Source organism: Stenella coeruleoalba (assembly GCF_951394435.1).
Source record: "Stenella coeruleoalba genome assembly, chromosome: 5".
Lineage (NCBI taxonomy): Eukaryota > Metazoa > Chordata > Mammalia > Artiodactyla > Delphinidae > Stenella > Stenella coeruleoalba.
The window spans coordinates 74631641-74653710 of NC_137150.1; the positions used below are offsets into that span (position 1 = coordinate 74631641).

General features: G+C 51.2%; 1 protein-coding gene across 2 annotated transcripts in view; it reads left to right on the top strand.

The window, feature by feature from the left end:
• The first annotated feature begins 512 nt into the window (after positions 1 to 512).
• Positions 513 to 22070, top strand: part of ITGB5 (integrin subunit beta 5) — a 110888-nt gene continuing 89330 nt past the window's right edge. The window contains exons 1-3 of one of the 2 annotated variants that reach the window (XM_079922976.1): positions 513 to 1273; positions 10693 to 10778; positions 21073 to 21277. In XM_079922976.1, coding sequence (XP_079779102.1) covers positions 1204 to 1273; positions 10693 to 10778; positions 21073 to 21277 — 361 coding nt within the window. In that variant the 5' untranslated portion in view covers positions 513 to 1203. The remainder of the gene's footprint in view (positions 1274 to 10692; positions 10779 to 21072; positions 21278 to 22070) is intronic. The other variant, XM_079922975.1, reaches the window with a different exon arrangement.

Here is a 22070-nt window from a genome sequence, read left to right on the forward strand (position 1 = left end):
TGTGCTTTCTGTACTGTACGTGTTAGGCATCCTACTATTATTTCCTTCTATTGGTACATGAAGGCTGCCTCTTCTGCTGCTGCCTATAAACCATTCCAGTCTTAACCCACTCGTCGTGGCCCAGCCCAAGCCCACCTGGTCCTTTGCACGTGCTGTTAGAGGAAGCTCCCCACCCCCGCCCCTTACAGTCAATTTTAGAACCAGCTCAGGTGTAAAGGATAAGGTGAAAACCTGAGCATCTGTTCTTCAGTTTATTTGTTCGGCTTCACGGAAACCGCCAGCGTATCGACATAAGAAAAACGCAGAATAGTGACATATTGGCCAGCCTCGAATCCGCGTAAAGGGCAAAACTTTAATGAGGGAGGGAAAAGTGCGTTTTGTGTGTGTCTCCACGCCCCACGTGCCCTCACTTCCCCACAGAGCACGTCGCCTCGCGGTAACACTCGCCGGTGCCTCCGTCCCTCCGGCGAGCACGGCTTCGAGAGGACTAGACTGCCACGGCACGATTCCCCGCTCCCCGCCCCGGACCCGCTCTCTCTCCTTAAATCCAGCAACCCCAAGTATAATCTCGGCTCGCCCGTGGAGCGTGCCCCTCCCCCTTCCCGTAGCTGCTAGGGAAGCCGGGCCAGACGCTACCCCAGGATTTCGACCCCTGCCCGGGCCGCCAGGTGCGCCGGAAGCAACTTGCACCTGGATGCCCTCGGCCTCCCGTGCTGGCCGGTCCCCGGGAGGGGCGGAGCTCGGCCCGCCCCGCCTCGCCGTAAGCTGACCTTGTGGCAGCCGGGCGGGGGCCGGGACGGGGAGAGAAGGGGAGGAGTAAGGAGAGGAGGAAAGTGGAGCCCCGCGGGCCGGAGGGAGGAAGAAAAGGGAAGGGGCGGAGGCGACGGGCGCAGTGTACCGGCGCGCGGGGGAGCCTCAGCCCGTGGTGCGTGCAGGAGCCGGAGTCCTCCCTGCACAGAGCCGCCCGCCGGGACCGTCCCGAGCGGCGACACCCCGGGCGTCCCGGCCGGGGAGCCGGCGCAGCGGCGGCCCCGGGACTCGGCGGCAAGCGCTGCGGGAGGGATGGTGGCGGCGGGGCGCGGGCCAGCGCAGCCGCCCCCGCCTCCCGCCAGGCCGCGGCCCCCGGCCCCCCGCCCCCGCGCCCCGGCCGCACGTCCCCGCGGAGTCCGCCGCCCGCGCCGCAGCTGAGCCGGGCGCCCCACCATGCCGCGGGCCCCCGCGCCCCTGTACGCCTGCCTCCTCGGGCTCTGCACGCTCGTGCCCCGGCTCCCAGGTAAGCCGTGCCGCTGGCGGTGCAAAGAAACTTTGTGGCGCACGGAGCCGCCCTTGGCGTCTCGGAGGGGCAGGGCCCCGGGCCGTTGTCTGAAGGTGGGAGGCATCCTCGGGGCACTCCCAGGTGGCGAGCCGCTGGGGACGGCCCGGTGGGGGGCTTCCGAACTGCGTGCGCCACCCCGCGCGCGGCCCGCCGCAGCCCCGCAGGGCGGTCGTCGGCCTCCAGTCCCCTCCCGGGCGAGGAGGAGCCTTCCTGAGTAAACAGCCCTGCCCGTCTGCTGACCCAGCCCGCGAGCGCCCGCGCCCATTGCGCGGGGAGGGCCGCCGCCAGCCCCGCGTCGGGATCTGGGCTCTGCACTCCCGGCACAAAGCGGCCCTTGTGGCCGGCCGGGGGCGGCGGGCTGCTGGGAGGCGCCGAGTGATGCCACCGGTACCCTGGTCCCGGGGAGACGAAGGGCAGCTGGAGGCGCGTGACCCGGAGTCTTCGCTGGAGCCAAAGCGTGGGGGCCAGGGCTACTACTCCCGAGGGCTAGTCTCCTGGAAACGCGGGTGTTCAGGCCCTCGTAGCGAATCCTAGAGTTTCACCGCGCCTAGGCCAGCCGCTTTCCTTTAAAGATGTAACCCCCTCTTTCCTCCCCCAAGCCCTCGCATACCCGAGGGGAGACCCGCGTCCCAAACCACAGCCCCACCTGGGAACCAAGCCCCAGCTGGAACATCCCAATCTGATTCCTTCTGCCTGGCTTTATCCCGGAGTTTACAAACACCCCGTGCAGCACAGTCCCGTAATTCTGGAGGATTGATTCTGGAACGGAGGGCAGGGGGTGTGCAGTTGCACTCGCGCGATACTGCCCGGGGTCGGCGGCTGCGTGAGGAGCCCTCAGTTACCTGCTTTAAGTTTTCGGAGTTGGGAGGGGGCTGGATGTGGCAGTTGGGAGGCCACAGCGGAGGGATGCTCTGTTGGGCGCTGGGGCTGCCAGGCAGATGAGCTACCGCCATCCCATCCCCCCTCCCCCAAACGCAGGAAGCTCCAAACTTTCTCCTTTCCCGTAGGAGATAATTGTGTTGGGGTGCTCGATTCACTTTCAAGCCCGAGATTCTTGATTGCTCTCGGGAAGCAAATGTCTGGCTGCGAGGGAGGGAAGGACTGTCCCCTGCCGTGTCTCATTTACATGAAGGCAGTGGAGGTTTCTGTCTGAGAGAGAGGAGAGGTCTAGGCAAACAAAAACTTTCTTCAGGGCCTAATTCAAAGTTATTACTGTAGCAGGTTTCTTTTTTCACTCCAGAGCTTGGGGTAGATCACCGGTTTCCAAACACCCAACTGGCAACCAGTGCCCATTGCTGATGTTTTCATGGGTCCCCAGGGAAAGGCAAAGAGAAGGATGTATCTTGTGTCACACACAGGAGTATATCATTGCCAACAGCCCCCTGCTTCCCAAGGACTGTCCTTTAATTTGAAATTATGTCTTTTTTATTTTTGGTGGGAAAACTTTTTAATAATTTGTAATGATAATAGAGAGTGGTTTTCATTTTGAGCAAAAGAAAAAATCTGGCAATCCTATATACGTTCTACCTTCTCTTTTTGTTTTCTTTTTAAATCATAATGATCCTAATAATCTGTGAAATCCAAAAGTTTGGGAACTGCTGAAGGAGATGACTTCTTAGTTTCCTTACAGTTTGACATTCTGATTCTAGTAAAACCTTAAATACTTCCAGTTGCAAATAATTCTTTCAATACATTATTTTCCATTTGCGTTGTGATTTCTGTTTTTCCAAGTTTGTATACATCTTTCATCTGTGTGTTTAATCCAGCAGGAAATAGACTTCTAATTTGAGGGGGCTCACTTCAAACAAGTCCCTGGCAGGCTGACAGCCCCCATCCCAGGGTTATCTGCTCTCCTTATTATCCCCTTGCCGAGGGCCTCCAGACAGGACCCGAAGATATGGCCTTCGCACATAACCAGGGAAGGGTTTCTCTGGGGTGAGGCCCTTGATCTTTGCTAAGAAGGAGGGAGGAGTGTGGCATTGATCGGGCTGCGGAACTGGAGTCATGTTTGCTATCATTGTTTATTAAAAGGAAAAAAATCAAATGTTCTTCTGGTGAATGTCCTGCACGTTAGAATGCTGGAAATCCTAGGAGAGCCCTTTATCCTATTTACTGCACTCCTCTTGGCAGCACTCCCTCCCCCCATGATTCCGTGGTCTATGCTGGGGCTGTTGGAATTTGGCCTTGGGTTTGCAGCCCTCCTCAGGTAACCGGGCAAAGGTTCAGAAATGCAAACAGGGGGTTTGGTGTGTCGGCTGCTGTTTACCCTAGGTATTTACACTTTAGCGCCATCATCCTTGAATTAGGGGGACTTTCAATAAAGGGGATTGAGGCAGAAGAGGGCAGGGCCTAATTAGCTCTAATTAGTATTCCTCTCCTGCTTGTTCTCCATGCTTATTTAGCTACTGAGGCAACGGAGAATTAAAATATCTAAGTAGTTGGCAGAAGGCCCTTCGTGCCTGCCTACCCTGGTAACTACTTTTTCTCCTCCAGCGAGCTCATGGAGACGTTCTGAGAAGTTTTAACATCGTGTGGGACGATTACACAGTACTTAAACGATGGTGCCCCTTTCACGTGGTGGTGTGCAGCTGTGTTAATGGGGTGGGGTCGCTTCACAGGTATTTTCAGTTGGTCGGGGCGGAGGGCTGTGGTGTGTTTTCTTTCTTTCTGGTTGGAATGGGAGTAACGGCCTTTCTAAATGTAAAGGAACACTTTACTTATAGGTGCCCATTTGTCGGTGAGGCTGCCGCTTCTGTTGAATGCAGGGTTCGATTACTGGGCCACATGGTGAAAAGTTTGCTCCCAGACAGGCCTTGACACCTCCCCTGTGGCGGATGCTTGAAGCAGGGCTGTAGAGTGCCCCTCCCCACCTCCAGGCTAGTTCCCTACCCCACTGCCCCCCAGAGTTTTTCAGAGATGGTTGCTTGTCTCTTGTAGAGTTATTCTCAACTCTCGCTCAGAGTGATCCTGTTAAAACTCAAGTCAGATCGTGTCGCTCTGCTTCAAACCCTCCAGTGGCTTCCGGAAGTCTTGCCAGTGCCCTGCCAGGCTCTCCATGAATGCCCCCTGCCCCCCGTGCTTCTCACCACTTCCCCTCATGCACTTCAGTCCAGCACCGAGGGCCTCGTTGTCTTCGAGTTCAGCTGCAGGCCTTCCCTGTGCCTGGAATGCTCTCCCTACAGATCTCTGCACGGCGGGCCGCCTCCACACCCCCCCACACCCCCCAGCCTTTTCTCAGTGTCTCCAGCTCAGCCAGAGCTGCAGCCTCCTGCCCCACATTCTTCCTGTCTCCTTGCCTTCCTTGATTTTTCTCCCTAGCACTTATCACCATCTAATGTACTTCCTTATCCGGAGTATCGTCCATCTTCTCTTCTGAGCATTGTGCCCTCACCAGGACGTAAGCTCCGTGAGGGCAGGGAGCTTTGTCCGTTCTATTTGACACTGTATCCTCTGTGCCTAGAACAGTGCCTGACTCATACTTGTTGAATGAATGGATGAACACGAGTCTTGGTACTGTGTGTGTGTGTTGGAGGCGGAGTGTCCCGTCCTCACCTCCTTGCCTCCTCCTACAACTAGCTTTGAGGTCAGGGACTATGCATGTAACTTATTAGGAGGAAACATTCATTGTTGTGAGGGAGAGAACTCATTTGAGTGTGTCAAGATTTTTTGAGCTGGAATCTATGATAGAGGCCGTTTAGTCCACCCCTGGAATTGTTTGCAGGAAGATGCCGAGGCCAGGAAAGGTTAAATGACTTGTAGCCAATAAGTGACAGAACAAGTACTTGGATCTTTCGTGCCAGGAAAGCCTTTTCCTCAGCCCATGACTCCAGCCCAAATGTCCCGTCCTCTGTGAAGCCTTGTCTGCATCTCTCAGATGGAGCAGAGTTGGCCTCTCCTTCCCTTGCTCTCATAGCATATTCTGTCTGGTAGAGAGACTGGGGGCTGCCTCATCTGCCACGTGGTGAATTGCCGGGTCTCACTTACCTTTAGGTCCCTGATACGGACACAATGATTGGTCCTCAGTTGAGTCCTCCCCACCCGGCCACTCCTACCATGGTTTCAATGACCTTAAAACCCTCAACTTCCTAAACATGTAAAACAATTTTAGTTACAGAAAAGTCGAGAAGGTAGTATAGAGAGTTCCCGTATGCCCCACTTCCGGTTTTGCCTGTTATATTTACATCTTGCATTCATCTGGCATATTTGTTACAATGAATGAACCACATCAATACGTTATAATTAACGAAAATCCGGGGCTCCTTAGTTGCGGCGTGTGGGATCTAGCTCCCTGACCAGGGATCGAATCCACATCCCCTGCATTGGAAGGCAGATTGTTAACCGCTGTGCCACCAGGGAAGTCCCCAGTTGTCTTTTTACAAATAAATTTTTGAATAGGTAATATATTCACATACTTTTTAAAAGCATAACAAGTGTAGGGTGAGAGATCTCTTTTCCATGCTGTTGCCCGTTAGTCTGGGGCATTGCCCCCACCCCCTTCCCTGCTCAGACCATCCCTGTCAGTTTCTTATGGATCCACAGTGTTTTCTGTACATTTGTTACAGATCTCCCTCCCCCAGTTTTATTGAAAGGCAGCACTAAACACACTGTTCTGTACCTTGCCTTTTCTGTTAGCTTAGCGATAAGTGTATCCGAGTGAGCTTCATATCAGTGTGCAGGGAGTAGGGAGCATGCACATTCTTTTTTAAAGCCACTTAGTATTCTAGTATTTGAATTGGTGTTTTAAAAAAAACAAGTCATATCTGTAAAGCCGACGTTGTTGCGTGTTTTTGCAGATGTCTGCTGTTCAGAAAGGCAGTAAAGATATAAACAAGACAGATCCTTCCTAGGGCGTATTTACACTTCATGGTAACATCTTTAGACTGATGACTCTTTAATTACTAGAATCAGCACTGGAAAGACTTTGTCACACGTGGGGATTGTGGTTCAGGGCATGGGAAGAGGCACTCCAGTGCCTTACCACTTCCCCCCCGCCCCCCGCAAACAAGAATGATGAAATGTTTTTATTTTCTGTTGTCTTGAAAACAACGAGTAAAATGTAATTCGGGTTTGTGTTTCTCTCACCTAGCTGGAGGAGGGTGCAGGCAGGAAGGGGTGGATTAGGAGAAACATTTCACGCATCTTGAAGGAAGAATCGGCCGGACATGGCGGCTGCCTGGATATGACTGATGACAGGCAAGGATGAGTCAATGAGTTTGGGAAGGAGACAGTGTTTTCAGATGATGGTTTGCAGTAAACCCCTGGCTTCAGAGACATTAAGGGCTGCAGGCAGTTGACATTGAGCTGGAATGGTCACTGTGCAAACAGTAACCAAGAAAAGTTGTGGCCACTGTCTGGGCTGCTAGCATCTATTACCATGACCTAGACACAACACTCTGACATTTGTGAACTGCAGCTGTTTTAACGTTTTTTTCATTGCTTCCTTCCTTTCAAAATGCTATTGGTGCCAAGTGACTCATCCAGCCAAATCTAAGCTGACTGAAATATTAATAGGTGGAAAGAGGAGAGATGCCAGAGGGAGTAAGGCTGGCACCGTGGCTCATATCAGCACACAGTCTATGCTTCTGGTTCCCCGAGTTCCTGGCTGCTACCTGGTCCCTGGCAGACTGTGAGCTCCTGGGGAGCAAGGCCTGGGTCGTTCATCTCTGTATCTCTAGCATCCCCTAGTCCAGTGCTTGGCGTTTGGGACATGCTTAGAACAGGGTTTCTTGAATTTTAATTTGTCCCAACAGCAACCTAATTTTATTTTTATATTTAAAATAAATTTTTAATTTTTATACGATTGTAAAAGGTTACTTTCTATTTACAGTTACTACAAATTATAGCAATGCGATTTCAGAGGAATCATTTTGAGTGCAGGGAAACTACTTTACTATTTTGCATGTGAATATGTAAGAGTAACAGAAGCAATTAAGGATGACAAATATTTTATAGTTGTTCAGTATGTTTTCATACCAGATGCCTGTCACATCCCTGGAGCCTCTTCAGGATTACGTCCAAGGTCTTTCGGGCTGACAAAGCAGAAGACCAGAGCCCAGTCTGATATGGGTGAGAACGGAGGAGCCCTTAATGCTGTGAACCTGAGACCCCCGACCCAAGGTCCCAGAGCTCAGTGATGAGGCCCTGCTATTTAGAAAGTGGTGTTTGTGAATTTATGTTGATTAGGGCAGAGACATAAATGAGACATCCAATCTCAAATTCCTTTCTGACTGAGGGCCCGTTGGACTTCTCTTCTCCAGAGGACCCTGGAGCTCACTGGTCACATGGCCTGCGTCTGGGATAGTGCAGGGATCCCCAGGCAGGTACCCTACGTGGGCACTTGCCGACCAGTGCCCCTTCTGTTTTTTTTGTTTGTTTGTTTGTTTGCTTTTGTGGTATGCGGGCCTCTCACTGTTGTGGCCTCTCCCACTGCAGAGCTCAGGCTCCGGACCGGCCGCTCCGCAGCATGTGGGATCTTCCCGGACCGGGGCACGAACCCGTGTCCCCTGCATTGGCAGGCGGACTTTCAACCACTGCGCCACCAGGGAAGCCCCAGTGCCCCCTTCTGACCTCTTACTTGTAGACTGGGCTCCTTCTTTCAAGTCACTCTTGTTTTCTCATGTTTTCAACTGTAAAATGAGGTGACTTGATGAGCTCATGCTAAAGCATTTCTAGCTCCAGGGTTCTGCAATCCCATTATTTTTATAGAAATGATTTTATACATCAAAGCAAATGACATGCCACAAGGGCCTGAGTGTGTATTTGATAAGGTTGAGGAGCGCAGAAGAAAAGTCACTTTCATTCTAGTTTTGATTTTTTTCACCCCCTCAGGTAGTGGTTTCTGACAGGTAAGGAGATTTTTTTTTTTTTTCCGGTTATCCACATCTATTTATTTAATGTCAATACTTCAAGCTAAGTATTCTGGGGAATATTTTTTTTTTTAATTGAAGTATAGTTGATTTCCAATGTTGTGTTTATTTCTGCTGTACAGCAAAGTGATTCAGGTAAGGAGATTAGACCAAAACATTGAACTGGCATTTTGAAACTTTTCCTGCCATCATTCTCTTTTTTAAAAGGCTTTTTTATTTTATTATATTTTGTTTTATTTTATTTATTTATTATCCCTCCCCTCCCCCCTTATCCCTCGGTAACTATAAGTTTATTTTCTACATCTGTAACTCTATTACTGTTTTGTAGATAAGTTCATTTGTAGCCTTTTTTTAGATTCCACATATAAGCGATATCATATATTTGTCTTTCTCTGTCTGAATGACTTTACTCAGTATGACAATCTCTAGGACCATCCATGTTGCTGCAAATGGCATTATTTAAAAGGTGTTTTAAAAAGTGCCTATCTGAACGTCTCCAAGTGAGTGGATTCATTTTAAAATGAGAAAGGAGGTTGTCAAGGCGGACAGGAGGCAGGCAAGCCCAACTTCTCCGTGGGCTGGATTCTGAGACCTTCTTGGTGAGTGTTTGGGACCTGGAAAGGACTCTACCTCCTGAAATGAGGCGTGCACCGTGGTTGGTCCCAGCTTGTTTCTTCTGGAAAATGTGTTCTGAGTCCAATACTGCACCCAGGAGGTCCTGCTGTAGGCCTGGCAGTGAGATTGTGGTCCCCCAGCTCCAGGGGTATGAGGCAGGGGCCCCAACAGGGCGATGGCTGGTGGGGAGGGTTCAGGTTGGGGTCTCTGGCTGGGGAAAACCATCATTCTCGCCCTCTATGGGCTCCCAAAGCTGCCCTGCCTTTCCTCCTAGCACCTCAGGTTCCATCCCAGCTGCCGTTCTTATCCCAAATGGTATTTGTTCCCTCTAGTGTGGGGTGACACAGTGCAGCTTCCTGCGTCACCCAGTTTCTGAGGATTTTCACTGCTAGTGACAAAGAAGAAGCAGAGAGTTAAAATGAGCAAATTAGGGAAATGTTACAGTTTTAAGATGTCTTACAACCAATATTGTTATGTTGTTTTGTGGAGCTAGGGAATAGTCTCCGCCTCCCGGTGTTTTCTCCTCCACTCTCTCTTGTTAATCTCCTTGACTCTTTTTTTTCCCCTTTATGGTCTGAGCCCTTCTTCCTGGGGCTGGTGGCCCTGGGTTTTTCTTTTTTCTATTTATCTGCTGTGCCCCTAGGCAGTAACCAGAAGAGACCAGTGGGTCTGTTAGTGCTGTGAGGACCAAATAAAGTTATTTCTGTTCAGAGAAAAACCAACCAGTTCTGCTCTTGGTCAAAAGAAATCTGTCGGGGATGTTTCAGAAAGGAAGAAAAAGAACTGGATGCTAAGTTTCACCAAGAATGTCTTTGCTGTTGGGGGTGGGAGCTGGGGGGGGGGGGGTAGAGTGAGGTAGGGAGGTGGGCGAGGAGAGGGGACAAGGGCTTTAACCTCAGTACCACGGTGGAGCCTGCCTCGGGAGGCCCCTCCCCATATGAACGGCACAGGGACAGGGGGTGGAGGAGGTACTGGCCTGGGCTTGAAATAAGTGACTTTTATAGCAATAAAGAAGTTTCCTTCTAATCTTAGTTTCTGATTTTATTTAAAAATCAGGGATGGATTTTGAATTTGATCAAATGCCTTTTTATTACCTCCTGAGGTGGTATGTTTTTTTCTTACTTGACCTACTAGTAGATATATTGAATTAATGGATTTCCCATATCTTAAGCTGACATTGTATTCCTGGGATGTATTCTTTTTTTTTTTTTTTTTTTGCGGTACGTGGGCCCCTCACTGTTGTGGCCTCTCCCGTTGCGGAGCACAGGCTCCGGACGCACAGGCTCAGCAGCCATGGCTCACGGGCCAAGCCACTCCGCGGCATGTGGGATCTTCCCGGACCGGGGCACGAACCCGTGTCCCCTGCATCGGCAGGCGGACTCTCAACCACTGCGCCACCAGGGAAGCCCTGGGATGTATTCTTCTTTAAGGGCTGTGCTGGCTTCTTTTGGTACACTGGATTTGGTGTGACAGTACCTGATTTAGGATTTTCTTATGCCTGAAGAAGATCGATCGGTTTTTTGTTTTTTCTTTCCTTTTTGTACTATTTTTGTCATTTTGGCTGGACTAAGTGTAAAGGGGCCTTGTTCCCCCTCAATGAGGCAGGACCTGCTGTGTTACTGGAGAAGGCGGTGGGAACTAAGTGGGTGCAGCGGAAGGAATGGGAGTTGCTAACACAAGTGTGCACGTGGTGGGTGCTTCAAAAACTGTCAGTCTTTAGCTTTGGCCAGTGAGCCTTCACCTGCAGTTAGCACAGGGGCCTTGCACTCCTCAGCCTCGCGGAGGTCCCCTGGTAAAAAAAAAAGGAAGTGACTCCTCCTCCCACCCCATTCAAAAGCCTCATTAATAGAGGTTACGGCCAGAAACTAATTGGTGCATCTTTATCTTTCTTTGAAGGTCTCAACATATGCACTAGTGGAAGTGCCACCTCTTGTGAAGAATGTCTGCTAATCCACCCAAAATGTGCCTGGTGCTCCAAAGAGGTATGTGGGAGGGGGAGGGGAGGAGTGCTGTGAGGGGGTGGGGGAGGACGTGGGCTGCACCACAGCACACAAGTTGACTGTGCAGAAACTGTGCAGATTCTGCGAATTGCCTCTTCCTCTTTCTCCCAAGGCGATGACGAAAAGAAAAGCTACATTTTTATAAGTTGGGTCTCTAGGTAGTGTTGAATGTTTTAATCCTGTCTGGGGGAAGCAAGGTCTTCCTTCCCTTTTGTGGGGGAACCAGTTAGGACTCTTGTATAGTTTTCTGCAATTTGGTAAAAGACCTGAGCTTGTGAACTGAGTCTGTTGCATAACAATTTAAAACATGCCTGGGTGGGTGGCCTGTTGGTGGACGCCAGTCATTGTGGTGTGGCTTATCTGAGGATGAATAATATGAACTGGCCTCTGTGAAATGATTTGATTTGAAAACAATGGCTGATGTTTCTTCAAACCCTATAGGAAGGGATGTAAGTTTGGGGTGGTGGTAGGCATATTGCTATCGTAAAGCAATACAAATACCAGTGCTTGGTGGGCTCATCAGGAAAAATTCAATTTCTAACCCTCCTGTCTTGGGGGAAATTTCTGGGTCACTTTTCTAAACTTGTTAGAACCATGGAGCACAAACCCTCTCTGCACTAGTACACCATTAAAGTTATTCTTAAAAGAACCCAAGATTTGCCATTTGGGCTGCCTCAGCCTCTGCAGTTCAGTGTGCGTGCCTGTCAGGAGGACCAAGGATGGCTCCTGGGAGGCCAGACCTCATCGCCATGATGCAACCCCAGAAGTCTAGGGACTCCTTTAGCCTCTGATGCCTAAAAACAATCGTGTGGGGACCCCCTACTAGATGCCGCACACTTCGTATATCGTATGTCTAATCCGCACGACAGCTCTGTCGGGTGGGTGGCAATACACCCGTTTTACTGATGGAAATCTCAGTCTCAGAGCGGGGAAGTGACTGTTTCAAGGCCACACCATTTTCCAAAGCTAGGGTTTCAGTCTGGCTTCCTGGACTTCCGAGCCCAGGCTCTCTCTTCTAGGCTACACTGCCTCTTCCATGTGACTCTTCTAGAATTTTTTCTAGTAGAGAGTAAGATTACTAAACAAGCTACTTTGAGAGAGGACTCTTCCCAACATATGAACCCCTCGTATTTGTGCTTAATTGTTCTGTCTTTGTTATCAACTTTCTTTAAAACCTTTCACTGGTTCCTTATGACCTGCATGACAAATCCAAGTTCTGTAGCCCCTGCCTGCCTCCCCACCTTCATCCCTTGCTTGCCCCCAAGACTTTAGCCCCAGGGAATGACTCGAAGTTCCCCAGAGAGTCCTGACTGATGAACACCCTCATGGTTTTCCCTGTGCTGCTGCTTCTCTTGCAGGGCCTTCCTGGCTTTCCCCTCCTTTCCCTGACCAACACCTTGTCTTCAGTTTTCAAGAGTTAGTTCAAGGGCTTCCCTGGTGGCGCAGTGGTTAAGAATCCGCCTGCCAATGCAGGGGACACGGGTTTGAGCCCTGGTCCAGGAAGATCCCACGTGCCATGGAGCAACCAAGCCCGTGCGCCACAACTACTGAACCCGTGCGCCACAACGACTGAAGCCCACGTGCCTAGAGCCCGTGCTCCACAACAAGGGAAGCCACCGCACTGAGAAGCCTGTGCTTCTCACTCCATGAAGAGTAGCCCCTGCTCACTGCAACTAGAGAAAACCTGCGCATGGCAATGAAGACCCAACACAGCCAAAAATTAAAAAAAAAGAAAAAGTTAGTTCAAGACTCATCTACTCCGTGAAAACTTCCATGGTTTTCCCCCAGACACATCTGTCTGTCCACCCAACCATCTATCCATCCATCTGTCCACCCAACCATCTATCCATCCATCTGTCCATCCATCCATCCATCCATCCATCCATCCATCCATCCATCTGAAATTAAAATGTAAGCTCCCTCCACCAGAATGTTATGGCAGTGGTTTTATCTGGTTTCTTCACTGCTGGATCCCCCACACCCTGACTGGTGCCTGGCACATAGTAGTTGCTCAGTAAGATTGATGGAAGGATTTCACTGAGTGGCTGTTTATTACGTGTCTGCACGTACAGGCCATGACCACCTCTTTGTCTCCCCTGTAGTCCGTCCTCCTTCTGTCGCACTTATAGCCTCTTATTCTGTGCATTTGTTTTCATGCCTGCTTCCAATTAAATCATCATCTCCTTGAGAATCTTTGTCTTATTCATCTTCAGATCTGGCCAAGAATCTGGCAGGAATTCGTATTTGATAAAAAAAGCCTGCTAAAAAGACATGGAGTTAGAAAACGAAAGTTTAAATCTCAGTTTTACCATGATTTATTGTCACTTTCTTTTTTTTTCTTAAATTTTTTTTTTTTTTTTTTTTTGCGGTACGCGGGCCTCTCACTGCTGTGGCCTCTCCCGTTGCGGAGCACAGGCTCCAGACACACAGGCTCAGCGGCCATGGCTCACGGGCCCAGCCGCTCCGCGGCATGTGGGATCCTCCCGGACCAGGGCACGAACCCGTGTCCCCTGCATCGGCAGGCGGATTCTCAACCACTGCGCCACCAGGGAAGCCCTATTGTCACTTTCTTGGTATGTAAAATGAAGATGACAGTTCTCACCCTCCAGCATTTTGGGAGTACAAAATGAGATCAGTTCATGAGAGGGCTTGTGGCTGGGACCGCTAAGTAACCAAGCCTCCTGAACCTTGTCATCTACGGATATCTTCTAGTGGAATGTGGGCAGTGCGATTAGGAAGCCGGGCTGCATTGTCTACTTTAGGTCTCTTCCGTTCCTGTGCTAGTACTTCCCAAGTCTGACGTCCCAATCCTGGTAGTGACTGATGTTATCTCGCGGAGCATATCATTGTCCTGGCCCCACACCTGGGCTCGCTCTGTGCTTATAGCCTCAATCTTGGCTGAAGAACCTCCTGTGCTGCCTGCCTGGGAACGCGGCTTCCCATCCTCTTGGGAGGTGAACTTTCCCCGTGGCCTGAGTGTGTTTCAGAGAGCTGGGTTCGGGGCATTCAGGAATAGTTTTGATCAACCCCTGGCTCTTAGCAAGACAGGATAAGTGTGGCCGAGTGCCTTAACAGTGAATCCTGGGACATCAGCACAGAAGTGAGGTTTCTGCCAAGAACACACGACCTGTGTGCGCTGGAGGGCTGGTGCCGAGTGGAGGGCCAGGTCCCTAACTAGTGTGTTCCCGTGGATGCTGATCCGCCGCTAGCCACCCTGGGGCTGCATACCGCCGCAGATTAACCCCGAACACATTCCGTCAGGAGCCCGCCGCTCCAGATCCCACAATGGCTTCCTTATTTATTTGGGGTGGAGGTGGGGACGTCTTGCTCTGCATTTAACACTGCTTGGAGCCTAATTCCATCTCCTCTCCCCAGTCCCCCCTCTCGTCCCTGTATTCTCCCAGAGGTGTGGCGTTTGAGTCAGCCAGTGCCCTCACCGCCGCCCCCCGTCTCCACACTTCATGCTGGTTCTGTCTGCCTGGGTCTGCTGTATGGCCCCGTTAACCTGGCTCTCCTGTCTTCCTTTTCTAACTGGCTTAATTTTCCCTGGTGGCTTTAGACAAGGGGTCCCCAAGCTCTGGGCCACGGACCGGTACTGGTCTGTGGCCTGTTAGGAACCTGGCCGCACAGCAGGAGGTGAGCGGCGGGCCAGCGAGCGAAGCTTCATCAGCCGCTCCCCATCGCTCGCATTACCGCCTGAGCCATCCCGCCCCCCCATGGAGAAATTGTCTTCCACGAAACCGGTCCCTGGTGCCAAAAAGTCTGGGGACCGCTGCTTTATTTTTTTTTTAATGTGTTTGGGGATATTTAAAAAAATTTTATTTATTTTTGGCTGTGTTGGGTCTTCGTTGCTGCGTGCAGGCTTTCTCTAGTTGCGGTGAGCGGGGGCTACTCTTCGTTGTGGTGCGCGGGCTTCTCATTGCGGTGGCTTCTCGTTGCGGAGCACGGGCTCTAGGTGTGTGGGCTTCAGTAGTTGCAGCACGCGGGCTCAGTAGTTGCGGCACACGGGCCCTAGAGTGCACGGGCTTCAGTCGTTGCGGCGCATGGGCTCAGTAATGGCGCACGGGCTGAGTTGCTCCGCGGCATGTGGAATCTTCCCGGATCAGGGCTCGAACCGTGTCCCTTCTCTGGCAGGTGGATTCTTAACCACTGTGCCACCAGGGAAGTCCTGGCACCTTTGCTTTAGACCTTACCCTCTGGCTTCAAGACCAGAGTTGCCAGGCTCTCCCTTACCCTAGATGAGGAAGTGGAGGGTATGCTGCTGGTCTTTACCACACAGCTCAGCCCCTGTCTCCTGTCCTTCATCACAGCCCTGGGCTGTTCTCGGCCAGCTTGAACACTTCCTGTGCTGTTTGTACTGCACGGCGTAAAACATACAGCAAACTCTGGCAGCTTATTGTCTATTTTGTCCTTCATGTTTTAAAAGTAGACATTTGTCTCTGCTCCAAGAGAGTAAGTCTCACAACCCAGCTAGCTCTGAAGAGCCGTGTGCGGGGAGGAATGCGTGTGAATGCTTTTACGGCAAGGCCTCGGGACAGCCCATGTTATTTCCACTCACATTTTCTCACCTGAAACCAGTTACATCCCTCAGCCTAAGTGCAGTAGGAGCTGGGAGACTTCATCTAGCTGTGTGCTGGGGAGCAAGGGGGAAGGGGCTTTGTGGACCAGCAGCCTGTGCCAGGGGCAGGGAGGCCAGCGTGCTGGACAGAGGACAAGGTTTGGGGAGAAGTGGGCGGGGCTGAAGGACTGGCGTGTGGTCCCCCCGGCCCTGCACGGAAAGAAGGGTTGTGGGAGCCCCGGTGGAGGCAGAGGCAGACAGGGCGATGGCACTCAGGGTTGGGGGTGAGGGAGGCTCTTGAGGTGTGAACGTGAGCCAACCTGAGGCCATGTTGCTGTGAGCGGTCCAGGCTGCTGTGAAACCAGAGGGAGAAGGAGCGGGCAGGCATGGCCACCCCGTGGAATCCCGCGGGACAAGAACAGGGAGGCCTGGGGCGCTTGGATGGTGGATGTAGGGGCAGACGTGGGAGGAGATGGAGAACCTGGGCCGCGGGGAAGGGTCTTTGCCTTGGAGGTGGACGTGGAGAGAAGGAATGAAGGGGTCAGTAGGACTGGAGGTGGGAATGTGAGGAAGGAGACAGAGTAGAGGCTGGGAAGCAAGACCGGCCGCCTGGGCCTCCTGGGAGATTACCGTGGTGGGGAAAGGAGAGGGAGGGCGCATGACCTGTAGTCTCCTTTGAGCTGGGAAGGAATGAAAAACATAAGCGTCCGCCCCAGCTCACGATAAAATACAGATCTATGGAGAGCATCTCTTTGCGGTCCTGAAAGAAGCATCTCGGCCTCTTGCAGGTGCTTCGTGAACATTTGTCCAGTGCATTAAGGGAGCCGAGCGGAAGCTGACAGGGACTTCCCCCTCCCCCAGGCAGGCAGGCCACGTGGGGGTGTGTTGATGGTGCACAGAGTTCAGTCTGTCATCCCTTAACCTTCTGCTTCCCTCCCCCGCCCCCTAATCCACAAGGGCTCCATCGAGCCAGGGCCGAAGCCCAGAGAGCAGCTGGCTCCGTGCCTCTGCCCAGCTCTCTGCCTGTTCACCAGTTTGCGACTTCTTCCCCCTCATCCCAGGATCCGGCAGTCTGCCCCCTTTCCTGCTTGGGTTCCTCTTCCCCCAGGCCTGCAGTTTCTCAACTCTTCCACCCTGCTGTTTGTTTCCGCAGCAGGCAACGAGGCGCCCAGAGGATGCGATGACCAGAGTGGCACAGGCGGACAAACCGAGTGCCCTGGCCACGGGGGCCTTGGGCGCAGGAGGGAGGTTTTTGATTAACAAAACGTAGGGGAGTTCAGTGTACAGTGAACAGTAAACCTCATTATATCCTCCGTGTAATAGGCGATGGAGGGAGCAGAGGGGGCCAGGTGGTAACAACTCCGAGCGAGTGCCAGTGTCGGAACAAAAGTAAAAGCCATCTACATTTGGAACGCCTCCCTTTTCTTTCTTGTATTATTACCGCTTGGTGACTAAAAGCCCTGCAAGGTATTTCAAGTTCCAGCGTGCATTCTGTTGCTTCTCTTGGTAACTTGCCTGTCATGTAGTTACCCTTCCCTCGTGAGCCCTTTGGAGGGTTCGTGACGGTGTTTCTGGAGACCACGGACAGATGCTTCCTTCACAAACTGAAACCTCTTCTGGCACGGAGCCGTAAGCACCTGTGAGCGTTTGAGCTGCCCCGTGAGAGCCCATCCTGAAAGTAGTTTCCATTTTTCCGTGTTGAGATGAAGACTCGTACCTGTTTTTCTGCGTCAAGTGGCTATTTACCCTCCAAGTTTGATCGGTGGCAGGAGGAGCACAGAACCTGAGGCAGCAAGGAAATACTAAATTCAGAGGATGGAGTTTGGGGGCCCAGAGTCAGTTTCCCGCTCTGGAATTCAGCCGTGACCTTGGCTGAGAACACTGAGCTTGCTTCCAGAAAGCTGAGGCCGGAGGCACTTACACTTCTCTGGAGAACATACGCATGCACTTAGGCGTGTGGGCTTCTGATTCCTCATCTGTAGAAGTGAGGGGCTGGCGCCAGATGATGCATCCGAGGTCCCTTCCCCCTGGAACTTGCTGTGTTCTGACACCTGGCAGAGGGTCAGGTGTCAGGTCTCTGGGATCTGAGGGCTCTTAGCACATCAGACTTCAGGGTGTCGCTCATGAGAGGAGGATTTTCTTAATCACGAGTCTTCCTTTCCTCCAAGGGTTTATAATTTGGGGCCTCTCCTCTGCATTCACTGAATTCGAAGCTTGGAAATTGTGGTATCGAGGCCTTGTCTTTATTTATACCGTGTGTGAACCTGGAAGGTCATAACTGTCACAATATATGCCCCTGGTCTTTGTGGTTTTGGTTCCTTTCTTTAAATATGCATCCATCCTTATTCAAAATTAAAATATCTGGAGAGGAGCTAGAGGAGGGGAATAGAGGGAAAGCCCGTGGGCTGGTGGGGTTACCATTCCCTGCGGGGTCTGCAGTGTTCTCCGTCCCTTTCTTGGGCAGCAAGAGCCTATGCTAGAAGTCAGTCATGGCTATTTTCAGACTGCATGCCGGAGAGACCTTCAACTGTTGTGGGCATCCTTGATTGATATCGAGGTAGCTGCCTTACTCTCAGAAGGTTCTCCAGACTTCCATGCCCAGAGGTGCCTCAGCCAGTGTCTTTGAGGCCCTAAAGACCTGGGACAGTGACAGGACTCAGTAAATAAAGGCGTCTTAAAGGTTCTCAAGCACATCAGTGAAACCACTGGGGCTTCCCCAGGTAGCAAGCAACTGAACTCTGTGAAACAGGAGAAGGTTGGCAAACCTGATAGAAATGGATGGCCCTGAGGCCAAGTCTGAGTTTGGTATGAGTGCCGTAGCAGGCTGTCCCTTGCTGCCTGTGCCGCTGGAGCTGCTGAGAAGTGGGCCCCCCGTACTGTCACATTGCTGAGCGGTAGGCACTTCTGAAGTCATCCTGCAACTGGCAGTTTGAATGTTCTCAGTGGTGGTTCTCGCGCTGGCAGCTGGGTGACAGGAGTTCACGGTCTTTCCTGCTGGTGCAGCAAACTTCACGGAAGCCACGTGCATTGGAGTGGAGGGTTGCCACCACCTTGAAGAATGTTACTAAGGAGAATGAAGGGAAAGCTGTTACCAATGAGGGGCATGAAGAGGGCTTTGCTCCTAACATCCTAGAGAATAAATGAGCCCCAGAGCACAATCAGGAAAGCCAGCTGCACAAACAAGGTTGTAATTGGCACTCTGTGGCTGCTTCTCAGTTCTTCAGGTTTGGGAAGCACGTCCTGGACTTCAAGTCTCCTGAGGAGCCCAGCAGGTACATCTTCCCTGAGCAGCAGGTGGCCCTGTACAAGTCCTGCCTCAGGGACTGGTGCTGCCTATCAAAAACGGCCTTTGAGCATATTGACTGGGAAGCTTGGACGAAGTTCATTGCTGGTGAAGGTGTCCAGGCATTAGGGAATGATTTGTGTGTGTGTGTGTGTGTGTGTGTGTGTGTTACGCGGGCCTGTCACTGCTGTGGCCTCTCCCGTTGCGGAGCACAGGCTCCGGACGCGCAGGCTCAGCGGCCATGGCTCACGGGCCCAGCCTTTCCGCGGCATGTGGGATCTTCCCGGACCGGGGCACGAACCCGTGTCCCCTGCATCGGCAGGTGGACTCTCAACCACTGCGCCACCAGGGAAGCCCTAGGGAATGATTTTGATGACGTGAATGGCTGAGGCTGTGGTGAGGAATCATGTAGCTGCCTCCTGCTTAGGGTGAAACAGATTGGCTCTGTGACCTAGTCTATTCCGGAATGCAGGCTGCTTCAGACCAAGGGGAGGGCCGTTAGGGGTTTCCATCGCCCCCGGGAGACTGAAGATGCTTTCCTCGCCAGCCTGGTGGGGTGGGGGAGGGGATGTGCACTGGTCTGGTGGAGACAGGTGCACTTTGACAGTCAGAACTGGGTGGAGGACAGCCAGCTCCGTGGAGTTGGGGGAGCTGGCAGCAAGGCCAGCATGCTGGCAAGAAGTTCAGAAATTCTCTAGCCACGTACGCTCTGAGCAGGCGAACCCCTAAGCCCTTTCAGCTCTGGACAGCTAATTCACCCTGTGCTTCACACAGCTCAAGACAGCAGTCTCATACCTGTAAGGCCCTCAGGAAGTTACCTCTCCTTTCCGCTATTCCTGGGAGGTTTTTACTGCTTCCTCAGAGCCAAGCTAGACTAGCCAAGCTAGGTCTAGCCAAGCTAGACCCAGTTTAGAAACCTCAGCTTTGGAATCTTGTAATTTCTACAATAATCATTGTTCTCACCCTGTTCCACAAGTGTCTGTGGAGCCATTTATATTTACGGTGCAGTCCCGAGGTTGTTGACATGCAAGATCTCCCGTCATGTCAAGAGTTCAATAGACAAAATTAAAAAAAAAAAATTCAGGTATAAGCAAACGAAAAACCAAAATCACAGAGGCCCAGAACAACACATCTGGTTTTACTTAAAAATACTGCAGAGTCTTCTTGACTTCTTGGTCTTGAACCTTGCAAAGGCCCCAGTGGGCACTGACTGGTCTTGGGGCATCCTAGACCATGATGAAGGGGGGAGGGGAGTCCCTCTGCGGTCAGCGGACTCTTGACTCATCTGAGGCGCTTTGGCAAAGTGTTTACAGTGGCGGGAGGAAGAGAGAGCATCTAACTCCTCCAGCCATTGCTCCAGTGCAACCAGCTGGAAGAGGGGCTCTTCTTCTCTACATCCAGCAGTGAATGGGTTTGCTTTGCCATTGAAAACCCCCTTACTGGAAAACAATCACTGCTTACAGGTATCCTACTTTATAACAAAGTATATAATTTCATGTTAAAGTAAATGGCCCAAACTCCTAGTGCCCCAAACCAGGGTGGGTCATCCTGATGCACAGCCTTCTCCTAAATCCAACTGAAGAAAAGAAAGATGTTTCTTATCAATGTGGCTTTATTGTTTAAACAACAGTAAAGAGAAAAAGAAAAATATCATTTTATTCCCTCTCCCCTAGCACCTCAACTATCTTAAGTTTTAATTTTTCTTTGGCATCCTGATGCAGATACCACTCTATTTTCTGATTTTTTTCCCTTAATGTTTTGAAATTTCTGCTTAGTCTTCTGCGTAATTATTTGTGATGGCCGTACCATCTATTGAGGTGATGAACCATGTTTTTCTTCTGGTTTAGGGATTTTGGCTCACGTTTATGATTGTGCTATTCTGAGGAACATGCAGTATATATCTTAGAGAGTTTTGCTTTCCTTTTGATAATTTTCTGGTGATAAATTCCTAGGAGGGGACCAAGGGCTCAAAAGGTACCGCATCGCTCTCCAGAATGGTTGTGCCTGCATATGCTAGATGAGGGAACAGCTCAGACGTTAACTCTTGATTGTCTGAGTGATGACTACTTGGCCACTTATATGGTATCTTTCAAAAATTTTTAGTGATGCAACTTTTGACCATATCAGTTATTTTCTCCTGCTTATCGTGTAGACAGGCACATTTTTTTAAAGGAGCGTTTTTGACCATTAAAATAACGAGACCAAACATTTTTACTGTGCGTGTTTACACCTTGCAAAATGCTTTCACATCCGACACCTCACTTAATCCTCATGATGCTTGGTGAGGCACTCGGCGGAGTTTTTGTTTTGTCCGCTTTTAGGAAATGGAATGTAGAGGGTCTCAGGTCGCAGGGTGGTGATGAGTCTACAGCCTGAGGTGTCCTGGAGCTGCTCTGACCGCCTCCTGCCCTCTTCCCCTGTTTCTACACCTCCAGGACTTCGGCAGCCTGCGGTCGGTCACCTCCCGGTGCGACTTCAAGGCAAACCTGGTCAGGAACGGCTGTGGCGGCGAGTTTGAGAGTCCGGTCAGCAGCACCCAGGTCCTTCGGAGCCTGCCTCTCAGCAGCAAGGGCTCCAGCCCCGCGGGGTCAGACGTCATCCAGATGACGCCGCAGGAGGTCACGGTGAACCTGCGGCCCGGTGAGTGCCCTTGGGGTGGACCTGTTCAAGATGGTGGAAAGATGAGCCGGGCCAGGGAGGGGGCAGTGGTGAGGTGTGGCCCAGACCCCAGGAAGCAGAGTCCAGGGCCTTTGGGGATGATCAGAGTATCTTTGCTATTTTAAAAAATTGTGAAATATATGTAACGTACCATTTACCATTTTAACCATTTCTAAGTGTGTAGTTCGGTGGCGTTAAGTATACTCCCAGTGTTGTCTAGCCATCACCACTCTCCACTTCCAGAACTTTTTTCTTATCCCAAACTGAAACTCTGTACCAATTAGACACTAACCCCTCCCTCCCTCCCCCACCAGCCCCCGGCAACCGCCCTTCCGCTTTCTGTCTCTGTGAATCTGATTACTCCAGGTACCTCATAGAAGTGGACTCATATATATTTGTCCGTCTCATCCATGACGTAGCACGTGCCAGTATTTCCTTCCTTTTCAAGCTGAGTAATCCTCCATTGTACGTATAGACACGTGTTGTTTATCCGTTCACCCATCGACGGGCTCTTGGATTGTTTCCACCTTTTGACTACTGTGAATAATGTTCTTGTTTTTCGTGGGAGGATGCCGGTATGTTTACTCCCTAGTTAATGCAAGTTTCTCAGGGAACGTACTACTGCCAGGAGAAAGTATTTTTTCCTGTCAGCAAATTCCATTTGAATCAGTGACATTCTGAAGGGACGAACTTGCAGAGTAGAGATTTTTTTTTTTTTTTTCGTGACCCTGGAGCCTCTGCCAGCCCTGGAGTTGATTGTGGTATAAGGGAACTG